This window comes from Nothobranchius furzeri, chromosome 7, assembly GCF_043380555.1.
Source record: "Nothobranchius furzeri strain GRZ-AD chromosome 7, NfurGRZ-RIMD1, whole genome shotgun sequence".
NCBI classification, from domain to species: Eukaryota; Metazoa; Chordata; class Actinopteri; order Cyprinodontiformes; family Nothobranchiidae; genus Nothobranchius; species Nothobranchius furzeri.
This window is the reverse complement of record NC_091747.1, coordinates 55,323,897-55,350,325: the sequence shown is the minus strand read 5'-3', so window position 1 is coordinate 55,350,325 and position 26,429 is coordinate 55,323,897. Positions and strand designations below refer to the sequence as shown.

General features: G+C 40.5%; 1 protein-coding gene across 4 annotated transcripts in view; it reads left to right on the top strand.

Moving 5' to 3' along the window:
- The window catches only part of cntnap2a (contactin associated protein 2a), a 528,260-nt gene that overhangs the window by 438,754 nt on the left and 63,077 nt on the right, over window positions 1-26,429 (top strand). For all 4 annotated transcript variants that reach the window (XM_070553228.1, XM_070553226.1, XM_070553227.1 and 1 more), the window contains exon 18: window positions 10,205-10,375. In XM_070553228.1, coding sequence (XP_070409329.1) covers window positions 10,205-10,375 — 171 coding nt within the window. The remainder of the gene's footprint in view (window positions 1-10,204; window positions 10,376-26,429) is intronic.

Here is a 26,429-nt window from a genome sequence, read left to right as displayed (position 1 = left end):
TCTCTTAGGCCTAGTCCCCACGTAGCCGGGGTTTTTTTTTTATTGAATATCTGCCCCTCCAAAAACTTGCATCCACATCACCTCGTTAAAAAAAAAAACTCTGTCCACACGTACTCGGATAAATACGTTGTTAAGGACATGCCAGACCTGTAGGCGGCAGTACTTCCCCCGTTCTTAACCTCGTCTTTCGTCTATGGTCTTCCGCAAGGAGCAGTAATTCCGCTTGCAAAAACAAACAAGCAGAAAGCGCTTGGACAATTGATAAAGCGAGTGCAGCTCTGAGGGCATCCATGCTGTCGGCTAGTGTAAACACAGGTCGCACACGTGATGTCAGCATTTTTTTTTGTCACGGAAAGTGACGTTGCGGACCTTAAAACTCCGATTTTGTCTGTCCACACGCAGATACCCAAAACGGAGAAAACGCAGATCTTCACTTTGGCCGGAGTTTTTAAAAAGATCCGTTTTCGTGTGAAAAAACTCCGTTTTCGTGTGGATGACAGGCCAAAACGTAGAAAAATATCTACGTTTTGGCAGATCCCCGGCTACGTGTGGGCAGGGCCTTATTCTTCTCTTATTCCTTGAGCACATGAGAGATAAAAGAGCGATCTTCTTTTAGACTGACTAAAGTGACTTACTAAGTGAACAAAGTTGAAAATGAAGATGACTTTAGGTTTTTTTTTATTACTCATAGTGCTGGCCACGACACCAGAACTTACAGCATATATTATGCATTGGCCCATTAAGGAATATTAAATGTATATTAAAATTTCACACGTGAATGGGTACTCCTGATATGATTGATGCTTTTCATACAGTGCATGGAGCTCCGTCTCAATAAGAGCAATGACGATTGGCTGCCACATAATGGGTTTTCATATGCAAATGACTAATGTCTTGAGCAGTCAGGGAAAGTTTTAGTAAGGTGTTCTGTGTGTGTGTGTGTGTGTGTGTGTGTGTGTGTGTGTGTGTGTGTGTGTGTGTGTGTGTGTGTGTGTGTGTGTGTGTGTGTGTGTGTGTGTGTGTGTGTGTGTGTGTGTGTGTGTGTGTGTGTGTGTGTGTGTGTGTGTGTGTGTACGTGCCTCTGCATTAATGAAGCCCATTTCCATGGCTAGTTTAACAGCAGCCTCTACAGTCACAGGCAGATGAAGAGAAATTAGTTCCATTTTATTGATGTTAAAAGGGTTTGGACATTTTAATTGATGGGAATGAAAATAAAAGATAGCAAATGAAGCAAAGCAGCATACAGATATTCTGCCATTATGATGTCACGGACCTGCTTTCAGACATGCCCAGCCTGGTGAATGGCCTCAAATGAAAGCTTACATGGGATCACTTCTAATAGTTCAGAGCTAATTAACTGCCTTGTATTCATTTGAGTCTCTGTAACTGAGACCATTCCACCAACATGAACCTACTGTAGCTGCTCGTGTGTGTTTTGAATTTTTTATGAATTGGCAATAAACAGGCGCTATATTGCCTCACAGGGGCCATTGATGGAAGTTTTGATATATGGCCACTTTGTTTGACGTTTGAGTCTTCTACCTGTGCTTTGGTGGAGTTTTAATGGAAGTGGTCAAAATGTCTGTCCTGGAAGAAGGCAAAAGAAGTCTAAGCTTGAGACATCCTAACTGTCTTTATGGGTGACCCTGCGAGGAAAGTTGACCATTGAGCAGTATTGATGGTTTATCCCTTGAGGTCCACGTGGCAGGAGGGCTATACTGCCCAAACCAAAAAAAAAAGGTCACACACTCTAAAATTTTGTTGGACCGCCTTTAGCTTTGATTACGACACATTCACTGTGGCATTGTTTCGATAAGCTTCTGCAATGTCACCAGATTTATTTCCATCCAGCGTTGCATTAATGTTTCACCAACATCTTGCACTGATGGTGGAGTCTGACTGCTCCATAAAGCCTTCTCCAGCACAACCCAAAGATTCTCAATGGGGTTAAGGTTTGGACTCTGTGGTGGACAATCCATCTGTGAAAATGGTGTCTCATGCTCCTTGAGCCACTCATTCACTATGTGAGCCCAATGAATCCTGGCATTGTCATCTTGGAATATGCTCATGCCGTCAAGGAAGATGGAATAATCTGGTCATTCAGTATATTCAGGTGGTCAGCTGACCTCTTTCTTGGAGCACATTCTCTTTCTGAACCTAGACCTGACCAACTGCAGCAAGCCCAGCTCATAGCACTGCTCCCACAGGCTTGTAGGCATTAGGCATGATGGGTGCATCACTTCATCTGCCTCTCTTCTTACCCTGATGCGCCATCACTCTGGAACAGGGTCCACCTGGATTCATCAGACCACTTTATAACAATGTGTTGGACAGTTCTTTGTTTTTCCACATGGTTGTTTGAATGAGAAGCAACCCAATGCACCAGTTTAGGTTAAATAACTGATTTTCAGCTGAAAAATAATCACCCATGCAGTAATTACACAATAGGAGGCTAGTACCTATTTGCTTAGTTGAATCTAGGTGACGGTTATTTTTGTGGCGTATTAACACTTAGAGGATGTGCAATCCAACATTTCACAAGTGCAACTTTGCAGCAACCAAATGAATGAAAAACATTTTCTATTTCAACTTTTTAAAGAATCATTTTTTTCTTAAAAGTTTTCACTTGTTCAGTTTAATATTGTCTATTCTAACTTTAATCATTTGTACTCAATTTTAAAGATTTTCTAAATGATCTACTCAAAACTTAGAAGCACAAATTCAAGTGCAAGTCATTGATCAAATTTACAATGCTCCCTTTTTTAAATTAACTCTGCAACACAACTATATCAAAAATATATTTAAATAATTTCGTCTAAAATACTTCAATACAAAATGAATAAATGACATTGTTGGGTGCCTCAGTCTCCATTTTTATGTACATGTTATACCAATTTATCCACTCCAGGCTCCTCTCCAGCCCAAGCTCTAACTCATCTTCCTTTTTTTTTCTTTCAAATTATGACTTGGGAGTCTGTTTTAACAAGAGACTGTCATTCCAGATTCATGTAACTCTTGACTGTCCCATTAATAACTTGTAGAGAGTTACGAGCCGTCTGTCTTTTCCTTAATCAAAAAAATTCTGGTTTATAACTTTAATATCAGCACTTGATTAAAGTGATTTATCTCCGTCATTAATCACTTTACTGCTAAACCTTGTTTATTATATTGGATCATGAATGAAAAACTGACGTGCTCTCATTACATTCGCTGTACGAAGAAGGAATAACTGTTGTGGTATAGATCAGAGCTATCCTCGTGTTAATCTTGTAACCGTAGTCAGTAATGACCCTAGAAATCCCATGAACACACAGAAATAGTCTTATCTGACATTAAATAAGAACGTTTCGTCATCAGACTAATTTTGTTTATTGACGTTGACAAGTAAAGCTTCATTTCCTGATGTTTTATCGTTTTGTTATTCATTCTGGCCTTATTTACATATCTAATGATGCTTGATTGTCCTTAACTCTTTTAAGTACCCAATGTATTCATAGAAAATTATTTTTATTATCTAGTGTCAAATTTTCTCCTTTTTTCATAGAATTCCTTTGTTTGTGCCGTGAAGCCTCTGAGGCTTTAGTGCTAAAAATGTCTGACAAGCAACTTAATTACACAGAGAGATTGATAAAGGTCTCGAATGACAGACGCAAACTAATTACCCGAATATTCAAATGCTACATTTACCCTGCATATACTATGCCTAGACCATAAAACGACAGGCCACAGATGCCTCAATTACACAAATGAGATGAAAACCAAGTCTCAATGGAAATTAAAAAGTGATTGAGGAAGAAGTACACGCTTGATGTGCTAGCCTTCAACTCTTTGCAAGAACCGTCTATAAGTTTGTGTTTTTGAACTATCATGTTTGAGCCATGCCCTCAGGGGCACGGTGTGTAGATGAGACTAATCTGAGCCCTCAGTCGAAAACTCTCCCCAACAACTTTTACTCGAAGTACGTGGGATGGAAGAATAATAAGGCAGAAAACAGTTTATTAGATGTCTTGATGTGTACGTTGTCCAATAAAACTTGGTGCTTGTAACTTATGACCAGACTAATACACAAAAATATATCGCCGTCTTTTTGTTTCATTCTTGTTTAATGTGAGTACTATTATACTCTACTTTGCTTGTCATTTTTTTGTTTGTTTGGAAATGTCCACTTTTATGACCTGCAGCAATGCTGACAGTCATCCTCACCATCTTTTGCATTTGGCACATGACCCATCTGGTCAACAGACAGATGAATCACCCACTTTGCTTGGAGGTCCAGATGTCGCCTCTAAAGGTATCTTATCATGTTGTCCTCCATGGTTCACTGGGTTTGGGTTTAGTCTTTTTAAACCAACAACTGTTTTCAGTGTTTGGTGGAAGTGTTTCCACTGATTAGTCTAAGAAAATATGGAAGGTAGAATAGTGAAATATTTTTAACCCTGAAAAGCCCCTTTGGGGACAGGAAGTGTGAACAAGCAAAGTTTTAAATAAACGCTTACTGTGGAACATCCATGTTCACATGTAGAACTCAGTTGCTTCTGATAAATAGATCAATTAAAATCTGTCTAGTGCACTTTAACAAACTGTGGCCTGAATTTCTGGGTTATAATCAGAGTTTTTGGCACATCCATTTGAATCATAACATTTCCCATTGTTCACTGCCCAGTGGTGCAACAAGGTTGTCAAGGGCCCCCAAGCAAAAGGCACTGTTTTCTGGCAAAGACTAGGTGTTGGCGACATGATTATCCAATGGAGATTCTTCGAGCCAAGGGGTGGTACAGATGAGGTAATGTGTGGCAGAACAGTTGGGAGAGAGGAGGAAGGAAACGTTGGGTTTAGGGTTAGACATCTTTTCAAGTTTGCCGGCCCTCAGAGGCCCCCTTGTGGCCAAGCAATTGCCTGTGCTGCCTGTTGGTAAGCGGTGCCTTTGGTACTGCCAACCAAACATCACCTATGTGCTATTTTGTGATTATCTCACAACATAACTGAGGTGTAATACAGGAAACCAACCTACTTCTGTGCAAACTGATGCTAAGGCAACAAGCATCTTGTTTTCAAAGACCTGTTTTGTTTGGAGTGTGCCTTTAGCCTGGCCATACGACATCTACTTTGTTTAAAGTATTTGCTCGTTAAGAGAAGGAACAAAACCCAAGAAGTATTCTACTGCCCCCACAAAGAGAGGGCAGATATGTCAGAAAAGGTTGAATTCAGGTGCTTCTTGGAGGTTTTTGTCAGGAAACAATTGAAATATCACTCTAGACATTGTTGCGGTCTAGTCTAGCTTTCTAGTTTGTTTTTTAGTCTTTTTTTATTCGTAAGCAGTCTGTTGTTGTATGTTTGAATCGGTTATCCTAGCAGCAAAGTTTTAAGGAAGTTTCCTAATTCCCGTGTGGCCATCTGTTGGTTCTTGCATCCATGAAGTGTTTCACACAGTTGTTGAATGGAAGGTTTGGATATGTTAGAATAAATATTTTTAACGGCGGAATATTTTTATCGATGTAAAAAGAAAATAATACATCTCTTGCGGTATTGTGTACCTTTAATGCATGATGATGCTAAAAACTCACAACCACAGTAGTAAGAGCCACAGACAAACTAGAATTTTCCCAGTCAAGCCATTAGTGTTCGTAAGGGAGCATCAACGATTCCAAGGAGATCGATGCTCAATGATGAAAAGTTATGTTTTACCTTGAAAAACAATGTAAGAGAAGTGGTTTGTCTAATTATTTCAAAACCTTCTCAACAGTATTTCTTGTTCATTGTTTGTATGCACTCTACTTTTTCTACTGTTTCATAAAAAAACCTGTTTTATGAAGCAGGCTGGTTCTGTGTCCAACTGAATATACGTCGAACTATAGGAAGTATTTTAAATCTAGCTGGTATTTGTTTTTCAAGATGTTTGAAACATTTGTTTGGTCAACATTTCAATATGGACGTGATGAATGGGCCATGGTGCCTGGCCAAACAGTTACATCTGTGACTCTGGCAGAAGCGCAATCAGAGAGGTTCATCACTTGGCTTCTCAGTTATTCCTCTAACACCGTTTTCTGTCCAAGACTGGGTCTCTGTCAGCCCACTAATTCTCTATTCTCCTTCGCTTTTCAAATCATGGATCTCTTTGGAGCAGTTTTGCTCTCCTCCCACTTGCCTTTATTTCTCTCTCGTCCTTTTCCTCCCCCTCCTTGAAAAACAAGCCTCACCTCCAATCTGTTTGCAAGCGTCCTTCTTGCTTTTGTGTCTTTGTCAGCGTTTTTTTTTCTCTCCCGCTTGAAACTTCTTTGTTCCTTTTCACTGAATGCAAATAACCGTCAGAGTGCATGACATACTTTCAACTTTGCTCTGTATTTGTGTGCATTTTGATGACAATTCTCATGTGTAGATGCATCCATATGTTCCGCTCTACTCTTTTTTTTTATTTTCTTAAAATGTGATCACGTTCTTATTCTTAGAAACTCAGGTTTCTCCCACCATGTGATCCTCTTTGATTTATTCCTTCAGTGATGGAACAACACAGCGTATGCGTCATTCTTTGCTTTGATGCCCTCTGCAGACGCCCTCATGTTAGGTCCTGAATTAGCTCCGTTTAGCAATTGGCTGTGCCTTCAGTATAGAAATAGTTTAACTTCAAACACATTTATCAAACAGACAGCATCAGTAGGCTGTTGTCTGTGTGTGTGTGTGTGTGTTGGTGTGTGTTTGTGCGTGCTTGGCTGCTATCTGCCCTTGCCCCTGGTGAAACGGATGTGCAACAAGACGGAGAGAGGAGGAGCTGAAACGCTGTCATTGGAGGATGTTTATCGCGTAGAACCAGGAGACACACAAACTCAGCTGGATACCTGTCTCACACACATGAAACACATCTGAATGCTCTTGCACACATTACCGGCTATAAGCCCACTTAAAAAGCAACAGATCTGCACTGTAATGATAAGAAAACACATTAGTTGGCTGTTGAACAGAAACCTGGCTTTAATTCTAGTAAAGGAAAATATGACATTTGCCAAAGCCTTTGTTTTGTTTTAGCTGTGGGGGTTTTGGGGGGGGGGGGTTCTTTATTAAGTTGAGAACCTTGTGGGTTTAAGTCCTGTTAGCTTCGACTTTGTATTTTAAATTGTCCCAAAACTCATTGATTCACGGACAATTAATGTATTCATTAGTAGAAGCAATGGCAAAACAAACCATTACTTCACACTCCTCCACCAAGTACATAAATGTTTTCAGGTGATTCAGACCCTTTTCTTTCTGGATGAAACCCCTTCTTATGTGTAAAAATCAGCCAGAATTTGGATTGTCATAGCTGCGTCTTGGCGAGATCTTCAGGTATGTTTTTAAGGGCTCTGATTTACGTTTACTAGAATGCAATTGATAAACAACACTGTAGTGAGGTTGTGGCGGCTTTCCAAGTATCAGGTTTCTAAAAGGGGCACGGTGGCAGTGGTAGCAGGATTTGGAGCCCGTGCACTGTCAGCCATGGATGTATGTTCTGAGACTGATGGTATTATTGGTTTTCACAACGTTTCATTATTTTTGGGACAGTCCTGGTGCTTGCTGCTTGACCTTCATCATAAATGCAGTGGAAAAGTAGCCTGGCATGCCATCCTGCGTATGTAAATATATAGTCTGATCATGACCCATCGGCAAAGCTCAGTTATGGGGTAGAGTCTGCAGTTTTCTATAAAACCGTCTCTGCACACAACTGGACAGCACTGGGACCAATCAGAGCAACAAACAACGTGAAACATTCATAGCAACAAAAATTAGTGAACAGCAGAGGTGTGGACTCGAGTCAGATGACTTGGACTCAAGTCAGACTTGAGTCATTGGTTAATGACTTCTGACTTGACTTGATAAAATCTATAAAGACTTACAACTTGACTCGGACTTTAATGCCAATGACTTGCGAATTGAATCGACTTGCATCTGTTGACTTGATGATGACTTGTGCATATTTGGTATTTTAGCACAAAAGTGGCCTGACATGGACAAAAATCATAAATCGTTCTTGGTTCTGTGTCTGATCTTGTTCTGCTAAATGCAGCAGCACTTTGTTTATAATCAGTTTCAGTTGCACTTTCTGCGTGTTTGAGCAAAAAATGAAGCTTTAAGAAGCTTTATTTCTGGAAATTATTTATTATCATTGTCAATAAATTGAAGTTGGACAGATGACTTGAATATGACTTGGAAATTCAAAGTTAAGGACTCAAACTTGACTTGGACTTCCAGATCATTGACTTTGGACTTGACTTGGACTTGGTTGTCTTTGACTTGGACTTGATTTGAGACTGGAAAGACTTGTGATTTACTTGTGACTTGCAAAGCAGTGACTTGGTCACACCTCTGTTCAATTAACTGACCCACACCTCTGACCTCCCATCCATCCATCACATCTGGTGAACAGTTCAGTCCATCCTAAACCATCGAAGAAGAAGAAGAAGAAGAAGAAGAAGAAGAAGAAGAAGAAATCTTTTTATACGGCCTCTCAAGATAAAAACCATAAAAATCACAAGGCGCTTCACAAAAACAAAAAATGTCAAAATATAAAAAAGAATTTAGAAAATGTTTACAAATATATTTTTATAAGTACCTCTATCTGCTCATGTCTCAAAGAAAGGTCTAAATCATCCGAAGATGCCAAACCCATTTCCAACAAGTACCATTCTTAAGCAGCTCTGCCATCTTAGCGCTGTGCTACAATGATGCTAAGCCCACCTAATGTATCTCTACAAACATGGAGCACTGTGATTGCCCCAGCCTAAACTTAGCCAAGCCAATGGTAGACATGCTGATGCTACAAGGAGCACGCATGGCTAGACCAATCTGCAGAGATAAATCTTTGCTACTGCTACAGTTTGTCTAGATTTCTAGGATAACAAAAGTGGGTTTTGGGGGGTAAAGTTCAGTTTCATGGAAAGAAGATGAAATAATTTATCGATATAGCAAAAGCTTCTCAAAAACAATGAGACAAACAATTTTGTGATTATATAAAAATAAAACCGTTTAAACAAATCAAACCATGCATCACCTGGCTACTGTTGCCCTGTGATTAATGGGTTACCTGTCTAATGGGCCATTCCCATCTGTACCGGGTCGGCCCGGGCCGGGTAGCCCCAGTCGGCCCCAGCCTGGCCCGGTTGATTCCACACATCCTTGCCTTAAGCCCATGTGGGCTGATTCTACCCACCAATCAGAGGCTTGCTCTAATGGAAGGTGTGAATTTGCTGTCAGCAGTGGGCGTGTTGGCCCTGGTCGGCCTGAAGCAGACCCCCTCGAGAAGAGGGCTGAGAATGAGCCTTGGTTGGCCCGGAAAAATACCAGGCCACCCAGATATGTAAACAACCTACGCTGCCCGACCCGGGCCGACCCGGTACAGATGGGAATGGCCCATTTGGTGTACCTCACCTCTTGTCCAGCGACTGCTGCAGATGGACACCAGCTCCCCTTCCGGAGCAGCACTTAGAGAGAATGATAGCTAAAGCTATTATGTGGGCACTTAAAGAACATCGTGACACACAAACGGAGGCTTACCACAAATACCACAGTCTTATAAGTGGTGACGCCAGGTAGTCGTCCTTGGAGAAGCGGGTCTAAATGATCTCACTAGTTTTCACTTTTCCTCTTCTTATCCTTCTCATCTTCCCATAGGCGCTTCTTTCATTTCCCTTATTTTTGACTTGCCTTTCCATCCACTATTAAATATTCAATCATCATGCCCGTCTCTCCTCAACATGTTGCTTTACGCTTTTCCCTAAAACTCTTCGTCTTCACTGAGTGATGGGGGTTAAGGCAGGGGGAAGAGGAGGAAGCAGAGGAGTCTCTCCATCAACCACACTCTGATAGTTCATCAGGAGCCGCTTAGCGAGCTGCTACTTTGTCTTCATTAGCTGTCCCTGATGTCCATACCCTCTGACGTCATCAGTGAAGTTTTTTTTATAAAAGAACTGAAACCTTTCGTCAGTCTTTCATTGTTGTTTTGTGATGAAAATAAATATTATCTGCTTTTTTCTATTAGGTGTTAAAGTTGTAGGACATTGCTTGTTTTGTCAGGTCGCCTATATGGAGACAGAATAATGTTGAGATAAATTTAACAACTGAGATCATTTCTGAGACTTTTGGATCAACAGGAAGGAGACGATGTGTCATCTAGAACAGCCTGGTGGCTCTTGAATGTTAAATCTATTCAAATCTGAACATTTTATTTCTTTTACAGATAACTACTGGAATGCGGCGTCATTCACAACCCCGTCATCCTACCTGCATTTCCCCACCTTTCAAGGTGAAACCAGCGCTGACATCTCCTTTTATTTCAAGACGAGCGCTCCCTATGGTGTCTTTCTGGAAAATCTGGGCAACACTGACTTCATCCGCCTGGAGCTCAAATGTAAGACGCCCCTGAGTGCCTCTGTAGCTGCATAAGCGTCCCTCCTGTGCTTGTGCGTGTGCGTGTGTGTGTGTGTGTGTGTGTGTGTGTGTGTGTGTGTGTGTGTGTGTGTGTGTGTGCGTGTGCGTGTGCGTGTGCGTGTGTGTGTGTGTGTGTGTGTGTGTGTGTGTGTGTGTGTGCGTGTGCGTGTGCGTGTGTGTGTGTGTGTGTGTGTGTGTGTGTGTGCGTGTGCGTGCGTGTGTGTGTGTGTGTGTGTGTGTGTGTGTGCGTGTTCCTCCTTCCATAAGTCTAACCTTTATCTATCATGTATTGGTCTGAGGGTATTGAGTGCACTCTATCACACACATGCATGCGCCCAGTGGCCTAAAAGCTGATGCAGGCAGGCAACAGGAACTCCCATTTGCCTTCCTGATTATAGCACACGCTTTGTGTGATTGCACGGCAAAGCAATCATTTATTTAAGGTAATTGGTGTGCACAATAATTATGTCCATTATGAACCTCTGTTTAACCAAATCTCCCATTTTCAGGGATGACATAACACAAGTCCTTGTTCATATATATACACACACACACACACACACCTCCATTTTCATTTTTTCCTTTCTGAAACACATTTATTTTTTTGTTAATAGGGGCATTTTAATCTCTAGGGAAAAAAATCTCAACCTTTTCCATCACAGCAGACACACAGTACACCCACACACACTGAGTGATGCAGAGCTGACAGTGAACAAAGTAAATCTCTTAGTATTTCAGTGTTCACTCAGTACATCTGAGTGTGAATCATCTACAGTTATACATCTTACGTTTTTTTCCCACAAAAATCACTTGAGATTAAAGGAGAAATCTGTAAGAATTCTACAGTGAAATAAACACCAAACGGTGTAATATCTCTATCATGTTGGAAGGAAGGCCACACTGAAATACATTTAACTCTCAGCCGGCCGGGAAATTTTCTCCTTTAAAAAAAAAACATAACAAAAACAAAAGTGGGACGTAGCTACTGTTTACATTTATCACATCGTCTCCACCTTCATCATCCAAACACACCTCCAACCACAAATCTTCAGCTGAAAACTCCAGTTCCGATCATCCTCCGCTCTGAACCAAAGCCAGTAAACAGGAGCGACCCAGAAGTAAGAACTAAGAAGCCATGACATCTTCTTGTTTTACTCTAATGTTGGTGAAATTTTACTTAATACGTGTTTTTAGTAAGTGCTCCCTAATTGCAACACCCAAGAGTGCAAGCATCAAATACAAAAATGTATTTATCTACTTATCAGCTTACTGTGTATGACTCGTCTTCACTTGTCATCTAGAAACTACTGGCACTAACCCGTAATCACGGAGCAGTACTGAGAAAGTCATGTTCTGCTTTAGAAATTAGCTGTAGTAACCTAATTCGACCACAGGATGGCATCCTTACTATATTCTTACATATTGCACCATAAAGCCTGGACCACACAGTCAGTGTGTTTACATGCAGCCAGTAACCCTTTAAAACCCGAATATTCACAATAACCCGGTTCCGCAGGTCCATGTAAACACCGCCAAAAACCCGGATATGCTCATAACCGGGTTTTTAAAAACCCGGTTACTACACCTGGGGTAACCCTTTTCTAACCCGAATGTTTGGTCGTGTAAACGCATACCGGGATATCCCCATCAAAGCGTGTGTTCTGCGCATGCTCTGTTCGCAAGGAATCTTGGTCTTTTGAGCAGCGAGACGTCTTGTATGCGCCAGAACTCCGGAAGTAAACAACAAGTTGGGAGCAAAATGGCGAGTCGCGGCACAGCACCACACTTTTGGAGTGACGAGGAAACTAAAGCACAAACAAACGCGGTCGCTATCTCTTCCGAACTGGGAAACATGTTGTTGTTTTCACGGATACCGGAACAAGAAGAACCGGAAATGATGCACATTGCGTCTGGATGTAGTCCATACGTCTTGACGCTACCCCAACGTCCGCATTTAAATCGGGTTATGCAAGTTAGGGGTAACTCTTTCTATTTATGCTTGTAAACGGGTTATTCTGATCAACTCAGAAACCCGAATACCGACCTTAACCTGATCATAACCCGGATATTGGCTGCATGTAAACGTAGTCAGTGTGTTTTTCAGCTCTCGCACAGGACTGTTCATATCACACTGTGAGAAGTCTAGGTAGGTGTTACACTAGCATCCAAGAATTCAGTGAGCCAAAGCCGTCTCACTCTAGCAAGACGAGCTAACGTCACCAGCAGTACCCCCCCTCCCCCGGAAAGCATACATCACAAATAGCTGACAGCTAACTAAAACAGCAAGGTTGAAAACAGAAAAAAAGCGCTGCTGCTAACATTTCTGTCATTAGGCTCCGAACCCAACTCCATGGTCCACATGTTCCTGCATGTAGCGTCCACTGTTGCTATTGCTGCTAATGCTACTCCCCCATCACTAGCTGTTCCCTGGGTTTCATTAGTCAAGAATCGTAGGATTTCAAGCAGTGCTGAAAGATGGCTGGACTTTGGTCACGACGGTGCTCGATAAGCTGTCACAGAGCTGGTTACACTGGACAGCCACAGACTTGCAAATCACCTTCACGTTCACCGCTTTTGTCACGATTTTGTTCATGACGAGAGATTTATCCAGGGCAGCCAAAAAAGACACAGTCTGGTCCGGGCATTACGTTAAAAAAAAGAAAAGATTCTGAAACTGTTTTATTTCTGTGATTGTAACAACTCCTGTTTTAAGTTTTTCAGTCCATGTGGTTGAAAATCAAAATTTTATGCATGCATTTTGAGTCTGAAGCCTTTGCAGTATTGACATTGTGCATGTTAATATTTCAGTATCATCACATTGTTCATGCATTGTGCAGCTCTGGTCCAGTTTTCTATGTAGTGCAATAAAGATTCTGCTTCTGATAAATCAAAAGTGCAACTGTGTCAAACTCCCATCTGAACTGTTAAAATGAAGACCTGCTTTGAAAAACAGAAAACATGCAAGAGATTATCCTAATTTCTCCAAATATCTCAGAAAATTGGGTGAAAGTACTTTAAAGGTAAAAACATTTTCCAGAAAGGGTAATATTTGTCTTAATAACACTTTAACAAATAAGTTGACTGATCTGTGTTAAATATAACAGCCGCACAAATGCCAGGACTCGTATTTTACAGCAGAACGAGGTAATTACTACACAAATCTACAAACTTCAGTTGTTTGTTGTCACCAATCAGGTTAAAATTTCACTAAAGTTTATTTATTTAATTAGACCTTCAAAAATGTGTCAAACAGGCACTGAAACGAGAATAACAATTAAAACTCAGTAAACTCTTTAAAAGCCAAAGAAATTGACAGATTTCTGTTTTTAATTCTATTTTTGAGACTTCTGTTTGACATGTCGCACAGCAGGTTCCTGAAATCTGCCCCACTGGCTCGAATTAAATGACCTGCTCCTGCAGTTTAGCTCATTCTGTCTAGAGTTTTAAAATCTCTTCAAATTAATCACGCAGCTGAATTGTGAAAGAGATTCCGGGCGCGGCTGCGCGGTTAATTGCATCTCGTTGGGATTCCGTGGGGATTTTTGAAGGATTTGGGTCAGAGTTCCTTTCTGACCAGATCCAGGTGGCTGGACTGCCACATTGTATCTGACTACAGTCAGGTGATGGAGGATCTGGAGGATACTGACTGAATTAGGCAAGCAGATGTAGAGCCTGAAGCTTTTTTAGTGAATGTTAGGTGAGCTTTTAGCACAAAGATCTTCAAAAGCTTTATAATTTCTGCTCAAATTCCCTCTTAAAGTCAAACGTCATGTGCAGAAAACAGCAGTTCTATATGCTGATGCTATTGTGTGCATGCAAATAGTGTAAGAAAAGCTACAGGGCTTTGGTGTTTGTCTTCAAAACCTGTACATCGAAGACAAAGACGGTATTTAGGCAGCTGCAGCTGTAATGTGTTTTGTGTGCGTGTGTGCGTGCGTGCGTGCGTGTGTGCGTGTGTGTGTGTGTGTGTGTGTGTGTGTGTGTGTGTGTGTGTGTGTGTGTGTGTGTGTGTGTGCGGAGCATCTCCCGAGGCTTTTCAAAATGCCCCCACATCGATTTCTTCCCTCCTCTCCTTTGCTATCATCTTGCGTTTTCCCCCGCGGCACACGTTTAGACACAGTCGCAAAACGACTCGTCTGCACGCGCGCGCACTTAAACACACACGTTAATCTCTGCCCTCTTGCTGGTGCAAAGCTCTATCTGCTGCAACCCAGCGAGGGCATGAAATGACAGCATTAAACTAGGATAGCACGCCTTTGCCCTTGCAGGGGCTCAGAGCACTGAAACACACTCGCTGATACACTCACAAAACATTGCAACAGGAAAAAAAAAAAGAAACGAAACTTTTTTTCTCACCTCAACAGACACAAAGTCATATTTTTCTTTTAATCGTTTTAGTAACGGATAGATTTGAGGTTGGATTAGAGAGGAAGCGCTGAAGGCTCATTTAGAACTGTCTGAGCTGGGTGGGGAACAGGTCTGAGGACAAATGGGACGATCCCTGACAGCAAAGACGCTTAACATCTCCGCAGCTCGAGGGAAAGTGGGCCCCTTGTGCTGGGGCTTGATTCCTAGAGTCAGTCTTACCCAGAGGTTATATCTAAGGCACGTGTCCAGCTGAGACCTCCTCCTGAAGATCTCGGCTCAGAAAATGAGTCATCCTGTCCTTCTAAAGTGAAACCAAACACTAGGACATCTAATGAACTCCATATAGTGCTTCTGCTGTTAGGTTCACTGCCACAAATTTTTGAATTATCCCTCTATCTCAGTTAAAAAGCTAATGCACAGAGTAGCCGTTATTTACTTTTGAAATACAATCAGACACTGAGTTTCACATTCAGGTTGTAGGTGAAAAATAGCCTCCTACCCCGATTTCCTGCATTAGCCGCCGAAATAGAATAGACAGGGAAACGCTGGGGTCAGAAAAAGCCACACACATCTACGTCACACTGTGATTTCGCGTTCATGGACTCACCCTTCTTGGCTCGCGACGGGGAAGGCCGTTGTTGATTTTTGCAGCCAAGAGAGAGCAGAGCACGTCTGGGCTAGTAGACGCTAACTGTTAGCATTAGCAAAAAATGGCAGAACTTCTTCAGGGCTGTGTTATTTGTGGAGAGATCAAATATCAACACCGCAGATCAAATGGAGGGAGTGGACGATTTTTTTACCCAATCAGAGGCAATACGAATGATTAAAACTCAAAATCCTGCCGTTTTTTGCCCTCACTCCCCTGGGTCATTTCTACTTCCTGAAACAGGGGCATTAGAGTTTCTTTTTCCACAGCAAACAACTTACGAGACATTCATTCATACTAAAGACCACAGCAAATGTATTGAAAATAACAAGTGAATGAGAGCTTCAAACTATCAGCTATATTTATTGCCATTTTTAAGTATTTCAATGGCTCATTTTATTGCTTTCTCTAGTACTCACCCAGGATGGGGTGTTTTACTTGAGGTAGGGGTGAATGATGCATATATACATACATACATACATATCCATATCCATATCCATATATATATATATATATATATATATATATATATATATATATATATATATATATATATATATATATATATATATATATATATATATATATATATATGTACAGACAGTATGTTGTATTTAAATCGGAAAAGAAAAACACTCAATCTTGCTAATCATCGAGTTAGTAGTTTCTAGCATGGGTTTCGTTCAGTGCACTGGGTGGAATCCGGACACGGACTTGCATAAGAGTCTGAAAATATGATGGCCTTGTGCCACAATACCACCTTTACGGCACTGTGAAAAAAGAAACAAGCATTTAAAACAAAAAAATAAAAGACAAATACTGTGATGTATTTTAGCTAATCATTTTTTAACAATAAACAATTATAACTGATGCTGTAAGGAACTGGAACATATTCAAATAAGGTTTAGTTTTGATTGTGATGCATGCATGCACACAAAACGCCCATGACTGTATCCCTGCAGTCTTGACAATTAATTTAAATCTGTCTTATTTAGATTTTTGAAAGTCTCAAATCAGGAGTGGGGAACCCTGGTCCTCAAGGGCCGGTATCCTGCATGTCTTAGCTCCAACACTTCTGATTCAGTGGTTGGTTCACCTGCTCGGCAGCTCATCGGGCTCTGCAGAAGCCTGTTAATCACCTGCTGATTGAAATCAGGTGTGTTGAAGCAGGGTTGAAACTAAAATATGCTGGATGGTGGCCCTCGATGGACCAGGGTTCCCCACCCCGTCTTAAATGATTCACAAGCATTTTCAGGTAAAACAATTAAACATTAGTTCTCACATAAAGATGAAAAAGTAAAATTTTAAATGATAAACGATATTTTTAGCTATTGCTAAACTCATCTACCTGGTTGTTCCAGTTAAGTTCTAGTCTTCTCTGCTTTAAACACAAATCTGGATCATTTGCTTGCTTTTTTGCCAATGAGCATTAAAAAATTGCATTTCATGTGCCACTGCGAAGTCAAGTAATATCTGTCTTTTTGAAAGTTTACATTTTGCTTCAACAGAAGCAGTAATTCCTTAAAGAATTTGATCTGCTCCAGATGCCCCGAGAGTATAAAGCATCAAGCTAAAGGCTAACAAAAGAAATGAAGCAAACAAAAAAGAATTAGAAAGAATAACAGGAAGGAGATGGGAGAGATATCACAGCCAGACGTCTGAGAATAGATGAACAGCAAAACTGAACTTCACATTAGACATCAGGCAGGCACCCACATCCACTCCCACACGAGCAGTGATCTTTGTTACACAAAGACATTCGCAGCCTCCTTCCCTATTTCTCACCGTTCGGTTGTGCTGTGCTGCCGCATAATTTAAAACTTGGCTATTTCAGCCGACGTATGAAAAGACCAATACAAAACCAAATATCGAAAATAAAGAGGACATATGAGGGGGGGGGGGAGGGTTCTTCTCAATAAGATGGAAGTCTGTTCACACACACCGGCGCTAAATTGCAATCACACACACACATTTACCTTATGACATCTTTTTCGGCTGTGCTAATAAATGAGGTGTGCTCCGTGCTCTTCGGGGATTTGACTTTTCATTTTTGCCTGTGGAAAGAAACTTGTGGAGCATACATCTTGCTTTGCACCGATTTGAAAACAACACACACACACACACACACACACACACACACACACAAAGACAATGTTTAGTTGAATAAGAATGGGTGGCTGAAGCTTTGTTTTCATGGTGTTATTGTGATGTGTGATCGACTTTGTTCGGCATTAGGAAAACAACCAGTCTCTCTCCTCCCTACCTTGTCGAGACCTTGTCGTAAACAGACATCATTAATTCTGCGTACTAAAAGTTGTCGGTGTGCTCGTGTTGTGTTGAGTATGTCTGTTTGCAGGAGTGGGTTTGGTGTTGAGATGAAAATTGTGTTTTTGTTTGAATAAATGTGAAAAACTATTTACCCCTTAGGGATTTTTCTGATTATACCTTAATTGCTTCTGATCAGCAAACAAATTTCAATATCAGACAAGGTTAACCTGAGTAAATGCATTATACACTAACAAAAACTAATTACCCATTAGTTAATTGGCAAATAACTGATTAAGCTAATTATTGGAGTTCAGCTTCACTAGTCACACCCAGACCAGATTACTACAACATCTTTAGAGGTAAGAAATCACTTGCACTGAATTTTAAAGACAACATGTATGGCGCATTATGGGGGCCAAAATTAAGACTACTGCCCAGCAGCAGGAGGCTGTATAAGTTCCTAAGCAAACTACCAATCTGATTAATGATAAGCTGGCGCCGGTAACTGAGAGGCTGGCGCTGCTTACTGAGAAGTAGCACCTTTACCGGCGTCACTAATAGATATGCTAGGGACTAGCAGTCCTCGGCTAGTCATTGACTGGATCTCACACTCCCTCTGCTATCTATTAGCATGGATAGGCTAGCGTTAGCCTGGACAGGCTGGTGTTAGCATTGGAGAGGCTAGCCATTAGCGTGCCTAGGCTGGCCTCTAGCTGACTAGTGACTCTCCGAGACATACTAATGGCTAGCCTCTCCGATGCTAACGCCAGCCTATCCATGCTAATGGTCCATCGAGGAGGTAGGAAATCCTAAATAAAATAAATGTATTATTTAGTCTGGCCACGCTCCATTGACGGCTCTCGGTTGTGGGGCGGGTTCTACCGTTGTCTTTCAAATGATCTCCGCATGCTACTGGACAATGAATGTGACGTACTCTTGTTTCACTCTGTTGCATCATCCCACCCACCAGGCATATAGAGTGCCCTGACTGGCCCACAAAGCGGATAAAGCTCTGTGATTTGTTCACTAAGCAGATAGAGCACAATGATTGGCCCACCGTTTTGGACCAATCACAGCTCTGTATGTGTTTGAAACCCCTCTAGAGAGCTGTGATTGGCTAGCCAGAGTCCTGGTAGGAGCTGCGGAGGTTCCAATGGAGCTAGACCAAACTTTGCAAAGCAAGAATTTGGTCTAGTTCACTAGGCTACCATACTCGGATACTGGGTTCAAATTACAGGAGAGCAACTTGGTTCTCCTTAAAGGTTGTCAGGCTCCCCTGATGCCCTTAACTTACACACCCAGAAGGAGCACAAAAAGATCCAGTTTCTCTATATTATATTATTTATATGGACTCAGCGTAGCGGGGATCCTTTTGAGCAGAGCAGCAGGCAGACCGCTGATTCTTCATGAACTCCAGCTGCGTTCTGCACACAGCCACAGTAACATTTTCTAAGTTTCTAAGTGGCGTCACCAAAATAACACACAGTCGTTCGTGTCCGTTCATTGTCTCTCTGGTAAGTTCTGTCTGTATTTGAGCATGACGTGTGGACGCGCTCGCGCTGCCCCCGCTGCAGCGCTCGTCACTGGCGCAGCCGGGCAGCGTGGCGCACACTCCGCTTTTTTTGTGGTCAATAGATCAATTTAATCTGCTAGTTAAAAAGTTACTTGTGAGGTGAAAAAGAAGGAAGCAGGCAGGAGTTTTTCTGGAGGACTGGGAGATGCAGGAAGATCAGAGACAGACGGGACAGGAAGATAGGAAAATAAAAACCAAGAAAGCAAAACAAAGTTTTTAAAAAATAAAATGTAGGTAGATGTGTCCCACTACACCTTTGTACCTGTATAAAGCAATAATGTGTCAGCATGTAGTATTGGTATAGTTGATACAATTCAGATCATCTTCAAAACTCCGTCCCATGTCCAGGGACGTATCTAAGCATTTTGGGGGCCGAGGCAAAATAGACCCCTGCCAAGTATTTTAAGTTGAAGTGCCATCTGTTGTTATATTAGACTTTTTATATTTGCAATAAAGTCCAAAAGTGAAGAATTTATGTAATTTATTACTTCATTGTTCAAGCTACCTCACAGAAGTGATCTGTTGTTAAAAATTTAAATAAAAAGGTAATTAAATAAAAAAAATAAGGAACATTCTGGAACTGTTTCTTCCTTTTCTTTTTTTTAATGTATCGAAAGTATCGGATCGGGACTTGGTATCGGCAGATTCTCAAAATCAAATGACTCGGACTCGAGGGCAAAAAAACCTGATCGGGACATCCCTACTGGCCAGTGCCAATCACCAAGCTCTGTTGGTTTGGTGAGCCAGATGAATGTCTGACCTTTGACCTTAAACAGGTCATTGCTGGAAAACATGAGTTTTAGCAAAGATTAGTGGAACAAAACTCCAGAGTGATGCAAGAGACATATTACTAGTTAGATCCTAACCCTAATCAACAAATCTAGCAATAGCCTCAGCAGGTCTACCATTGGCCTTAACAGTTCTGTTTTGTAGGGCGGGCTAAGCACCAGACCTGCAATGAAGAAAAACAACAAAGATGGTGTCGACTCAGAAACGGCACTTGTTTGAAACGGCTTTGGCATAAACTCAATTTGAACTCACTCAACAACTTAGACTTGGTCTTTTTTTTGAGACCTGAGCAGATAGAGATACTTACATCCTTTACTTAGAAAGAGGATGCATTACATGGTGAGACAGTTTGAAAGACAACCGTAGTGTCTGCCTCACAACTGTCTGAACTATATATTTATGTTATTTTAAGGCTTTTCAGGTTAGAGTAGCGTTGAGACAGCGATTCAATGTTATCGTGTCATGATTTTATAGTTTTTGTTGTTGTGTTTTATCTTCTTATTGTTTTTTTCTTTTTGTTTAATTGATCCTGCCTGTTCAGCACTTTGGTCAGCTCTCACGTTGTGCTATAGAAATAAAGTTGGTATGGTAAAGTTTTTAAATTCAAGGATCCTTTATTTTTTCTTCATAGGACCAGATTGTTTCCAGAGTTTTTTGGGTTATTTTTTTTATTTTCATTTTGAATTTATTCCAATTACCTTTGTTTGATGTTAACATTCTTTTGCTGTTCTTAAACATTTAAATGCAAAAATAAGCCTGAAGATAAGAAATCTTTAAGGGGACAAATATTTTTCCGCAGTACTGTAAATCGATAATAATAACCAGGTGCTGGTGGAAGTACATCAGCTCCTTATTAAAATGGCAGTCACATTAAATATTTAAATGCATACACTTTAAAGACTCCTGGAATATTAAAAACTCACTGCTCCACCCTTAGTGTGGCGCATGAATCTGTCTTGTGCGTTAACGCACTCGCCGTTTTCCGGATTTACGCATGTAGTGACTTTTATTAAACCAAAATAAAAGGAAAAGGGTCAGAGGGTGTAGGAGAGAAGTCAGCTGGAGAATCATTAAGCCCAGATCTCCTTAACCCTTTTATGCATGAATTATGAACTCTTCAACCATGATTTTTTTAACAATTTTTTTCATTCGTCTTTAGGTGTGAATGAAAGAAATTTCAACAAATATTTTTTGTAAAATTTTATAATTTACAAATAATTTATTACATGTCCACCTCAGTGGACAGCGTGCATTCTGAGCATGAAATATGTTGGCTTGGCTTACTGAAGTCCAAATGGAGGGGCTCACATGCAATAAAGTCTTCAACAGCTGTGCTTAATAGCAAAAATAAATAACTAACAATTTTGAGTACCTGTCCACTGTAGTGACCATTATGCATCAAAGGGCTAATGCTTCGTGAATAGTCTTAATTTAGAAAAAAGTGCTGATAAAACATGTTTTAGAGCTCCATAAATAATCATAATACTGTTCAAAAACATACTATCAGCCCGTGTTTCTGTTTTTGTTTTCCTTAAACAAGCAACAGATCATCATTAAACTTTTTTTTCTCGCAACTTTAGTTAGAGAAAGATAAAAAAGAGACCGCTTTTTTATTCCTGGCATCTTCTGGCAGCCAGCCTGTGACTATAAGGAGCTTTGTCTATAATAAAGAAAAGGGAGAGAGAAGGTAAGCAGGTGGAGGAAGGAAGGTCTCTTGTTGCTGTGGCAGCAGATGAGTCCAGAAGTGACTGTTACGCCCTCATCCTGCAGGATTTCAGCTAGCAAAGCTGACGGTGACACAGATTTAACATAAAAATATACATATAATTTATCTCAACATGAGAAATGTGTGTTGTGTGAGAAATAAATAATTAAATATGTTTGATTATTTGGATCTATGTGTGTATGAAATAACAACCTTCAGAATAGTTAGCTTAACCTGCTGATATTATCGGCTGTAAGCCGTGGTTAGAGACAGTGGACCGCATCTGCACACCGAGGTGCAGTCGCTAAAGTCCCTAATTACCTCGTCGCTGAAGACGTTTGGTTAATCGGGCATTTTTGTGCTGGTCGCTCCAGACACTAGCTAGCTAATACTAGCCCGTCCTTTCGTGACATAACATAACATAACGCTACAAGGGTGAATTTAAAAGGGAGGTATCAGGATTTTTCATATCATGCATTCAAAAACACCAAAGAGAGACAAGACACCAAAAGAGCCGGAGAGGTGATGAGGAGTATCAGAGAGACAGACGGGAGACACACAGACAGTTAACTCCATTTCACAAGCAGCACTTGTCACACGACAGCAGAAACCCGACAACGATGGAGATTTGATTTTGGTGTCAGAGAGATGCGAACATCTGATTTATTCCTTCTCATTGAGGCTTTTTTTCTCTTTTTGAACAAAATATAAATTTCAGAATGATTGAGCAGAAGTACTCTGATTAATCTTTAATAATTTTTTATTTGATACTATCATAAAATCTCTATTTATGCTGATTTTTTTTTTTTGAAATAACTCATAAATCCTGCTGATTATTTGGGCGTTGTGAACTGGGATAAAGCCTCAAAGCCCATTTTAATATTAAACGTCTTAAAGTTAATAGAACGGTGGTAAATTAGCATCAGAACAGTGTTGATACATAGTAGTTAATGGAGATTATCTTTACAGAAAAGACAATCTGATAAAGAGAGTATTTAAAAATAATTTTTACATATTTATGTGACTTGATTAACTGTCAGATGCACTATTTTCTCCCACAGAAACAAAATTGACATGTTAACTTTTGTCTGTTTAGTCATGAGATGTTGTGCAACACTGCTGGAAACAGAGTCTGTAGAAAAATAATAAATTCTCCGTTCCTGCAACAGTTGAGGCATTGCTCTCAGTTTCACAGAAAATACATAAAATCATTAAGAATGAGTCGTGCACAACCTGAAATGATGATTTTGTTTGATATCAAATGAAATTTGCTTATCTTTGGTAATTACAGTTGAAATTTTAAATACATGTAAAAATTGTATCTGTGTATTATTCTTTTCGATATCAGGGTTTTTGTATTTTCATCTGTAAGGTGTTTTCATGTATGATTTCATATTTCATATTTATACACCTTGAAATTGCTAAAAGATTTGACAAAAAAATCTTGATCCTTTAAAACCCTTACTTGCAGAATGTTGGAGTAGATTTTTGGTCATGTAAGAAATGATGATCCTAAGTGCATCCCTAAGTGTCGATATGTGAGGGTTGTTCCATGCTAGTTTCCTTTATTGTGACATCACAGGCTCATACAAGCTAATTATTCCTGAAACCAAAATCTTACTTATTAACAACAGTTTATGTACATTTATAGACCCTTAAAGGTGCAATAAGTAATAGTTTGTTTCTATTATGTTGAAAGGGTTACACTGAATCACATTTCCTTCTCAGCCAGCAATGGGGGTTGCCAGGTTTTCTCATTAACAGCAGAAGAGGGATGTAATCTTTGTTTACAATTGGTCCTGAATACCTCCCTACTTCCTGGTTAAAGAGCCAATCATTAGTGAGCCTGCTGGGTTGTCTTAAACACAAAAACTGCACTGGCATTTGTAATTTGACACCATACAGCAAAACACAGCAACGTTGTGGAAAGAATGCTAGCCATGCGACTGTCTAGGAGTCAATGGATGTTTCTCAATGCTAAGGAACTTTGCCTTGATGTCTTGGCCCCGCCCCGGTTGCCTAGGAGATATGTCATCAGGAACCGCCAAGACGTGTTCCAATGTACTAAAGTAGTCGTTTAGCTAGCTGAGCAAGGATACACGAGAGGTGCCTTGTAGCCTAGCCTTGGTCAAAAATTACCCAGAATACACCGCGGTAATTTCAAAAGGATGGTGGATCAGAAGCCGCCAGCTACATCTGGTTATGTTTTTTAGATCAAAAGAAGTTATCTATGGTTGGTTAGTTGCTTAGTAGTTGCAGCTTCGGTGGCTAGCAGGTAGTAACTCGCTCATATATTTAGTTAAATAAATATCTACACAATTTAAAAAGTAAAAGGCTCGTTATATATTTATATTGACTCTACATCGAGAGGAGCCAGTTGAGGTGGCTCAGGCATCTGGTCTGGATGCCTCCCTGGTGAGGTTTTCTGGGCACATCCAACCGGGAGGAGGCCTAAAGGTAGACCCAGGACACGTTGGAGGGACTATGTCTCTCACCTGGTCAGGGAACGCCTTGGGATTTCCCCAGAGGAGCTGGCCCGAGTGGCTGGGGAGAGGGAAGTCTGGGCCTATCGACTTGGGCTGCTGCCCCCACGACCCAACTCCGGAAAAGCGGATGAAAATGGATGGATGGATGGATGCATAATACGTATAAAGTATAATGTTATCTCCCATGTCACGTGACGTTATGTGACCGCCGTGGAAGCCGCTGTCACGTGTTTCAAGTCTGTTCCATTTAACAGTTTTCTTCGACCAAGAAAAGACAGTGTCCTCGTAAGCAAGGCGCCTGGCCTCGCAAGACATCACCTCACAAGGCCAGGCGCCTTGACATTGAGAAACACTCAATGCATCCTCCACCCTAGAACTCCCTCCCACCTCTGAACAACAGTGATCGAGAATGTGAACTGATGCTGCGCCTCTCTCTGAAGATACCGCCCAAAATATCAGTAACATTCTTACCATTGAAATGTTTCTGTCTATGAAGCGCTGCTGGAAAGACGCGAATCTACTATTCTAGAAATCAACTGGGGCCTGCACAAATTCTTTCTGAGGGTCATTAATGGCCCCCAGGCTGCACTTTGGACAAATATAAACACAAAATATTGTCTCAACAACTACCCAATATTAAAACTGGAGCAGCCTTTAAGATGAGAGGAGAGATGCCAAAGACACAAAAATAAACATCTAGTCATGCCTATAAACAAAAACACTCACATTGCAAATCTGATGGTTAAATGAAGAAGAAAGCTGCACAGAAAGAAAACACAAAGTCAGAGTAACACGAGTAAACAGAAGAAACGCAAAAATCAAGACGCGAAACTTTCTGTAGAGTCGAAGCAAGGTCAAAGCCTAGAAGAATGGCTGCTTGATAAAAGACACCATTAGAAGAAAGGGATATGAAAAGGAGGAAAGGGCCTGACATATTGACTAGACCAAACAAAAGAAGAAAGCTTATTTCCCTATTGACTACAACATAAAATAATCCACTGAAATACTGAGGCAAATGAAGCCATAATGAACCAGTTAAATGTGGAGCCATGCATCATCAGTTTGGCTGCAGCACACTGGTGCCAGTGGCAACAACATGGCACCCAAATGCAAAGGAATGCATCAGAGCAATATTCCAAATGTGTGGGGAAATTTCATATTAATTATCCTCTGAAAGGAAAATCATTTAACAAGCATCAAAAATAAGCTATTTAATTGTTGCTACAGCAGGAACTGAAAGGGAAAACTTAAAAGCTGTTAGATTAGACCCTTTACACACCAGTGTTGATTTGGACAAAAACTTTAATTCAGTTTTAGTTTTTTGACTAAAATAATTTTTTATTTTAGTCACAATTTGCTCGTCCAGTTTACATTTATTTTAGTCGACAAAAAAATACATTTTTAATCTGATCTAATAATGTTCTACTTCTGTAGAGGAAATGTTAACTAGTCCTACTTTGTAATTGTGCCTCTTATTATTCATGAAATAACAAATAAGTATATTGTGCAGTACTATTTGTAAACATAACAGGAAATGACATCATACCATCAAAACATTTAAAGGTGTAACTCTAATAATGCGAGGAAGTAAATAAAAATAACTAGTGGCCATGAATGTTTTTGTTCTCACAAAAACTTTGCTACCAAACCGAACGCTGATCCTATCGGTCATAGCAGCACCATGAAAATGATTAAACAACCAAACGTGCGTGCCGTTCCGGTTTGGTTTGGTTCGGCTCACTCTGCTCGCCGCTACGACCGTAACACTTTTATCACCAGAGGAAACCCCGGATGCGTACTCGCCAAGCAAATACATTTCAGATCGTCACATTTAATGTTTTTTCTTCCCAGCCGCGGACATTTTCTCCTTTTAGGCATGCATTTTTCAGCTTTTACTGGTAGCTCGTCCACGGTTCCATTTGCTGATCGTTAACTTTTTTCCATTCTCATCTTTTCTGTTTTCTGGTTGAGTTTTTGTTTTCATCTTTTATCCGTCAACGAAAACGTCACTCAAGGTCCGCCATTATTTAATCTTTAATAGAAGTACAAATTTAAGGTTTTGTTTCTTTTCCATTCACAAAAATGTATTCGTCATGAAAAGAAAAATTAAAATATTTCTTCAACAAAATCAACACTTGTAAGGGTTTAATTTGCATCTATTTAATGAACCATAAGACATGAGATTCCATAGTAAATATG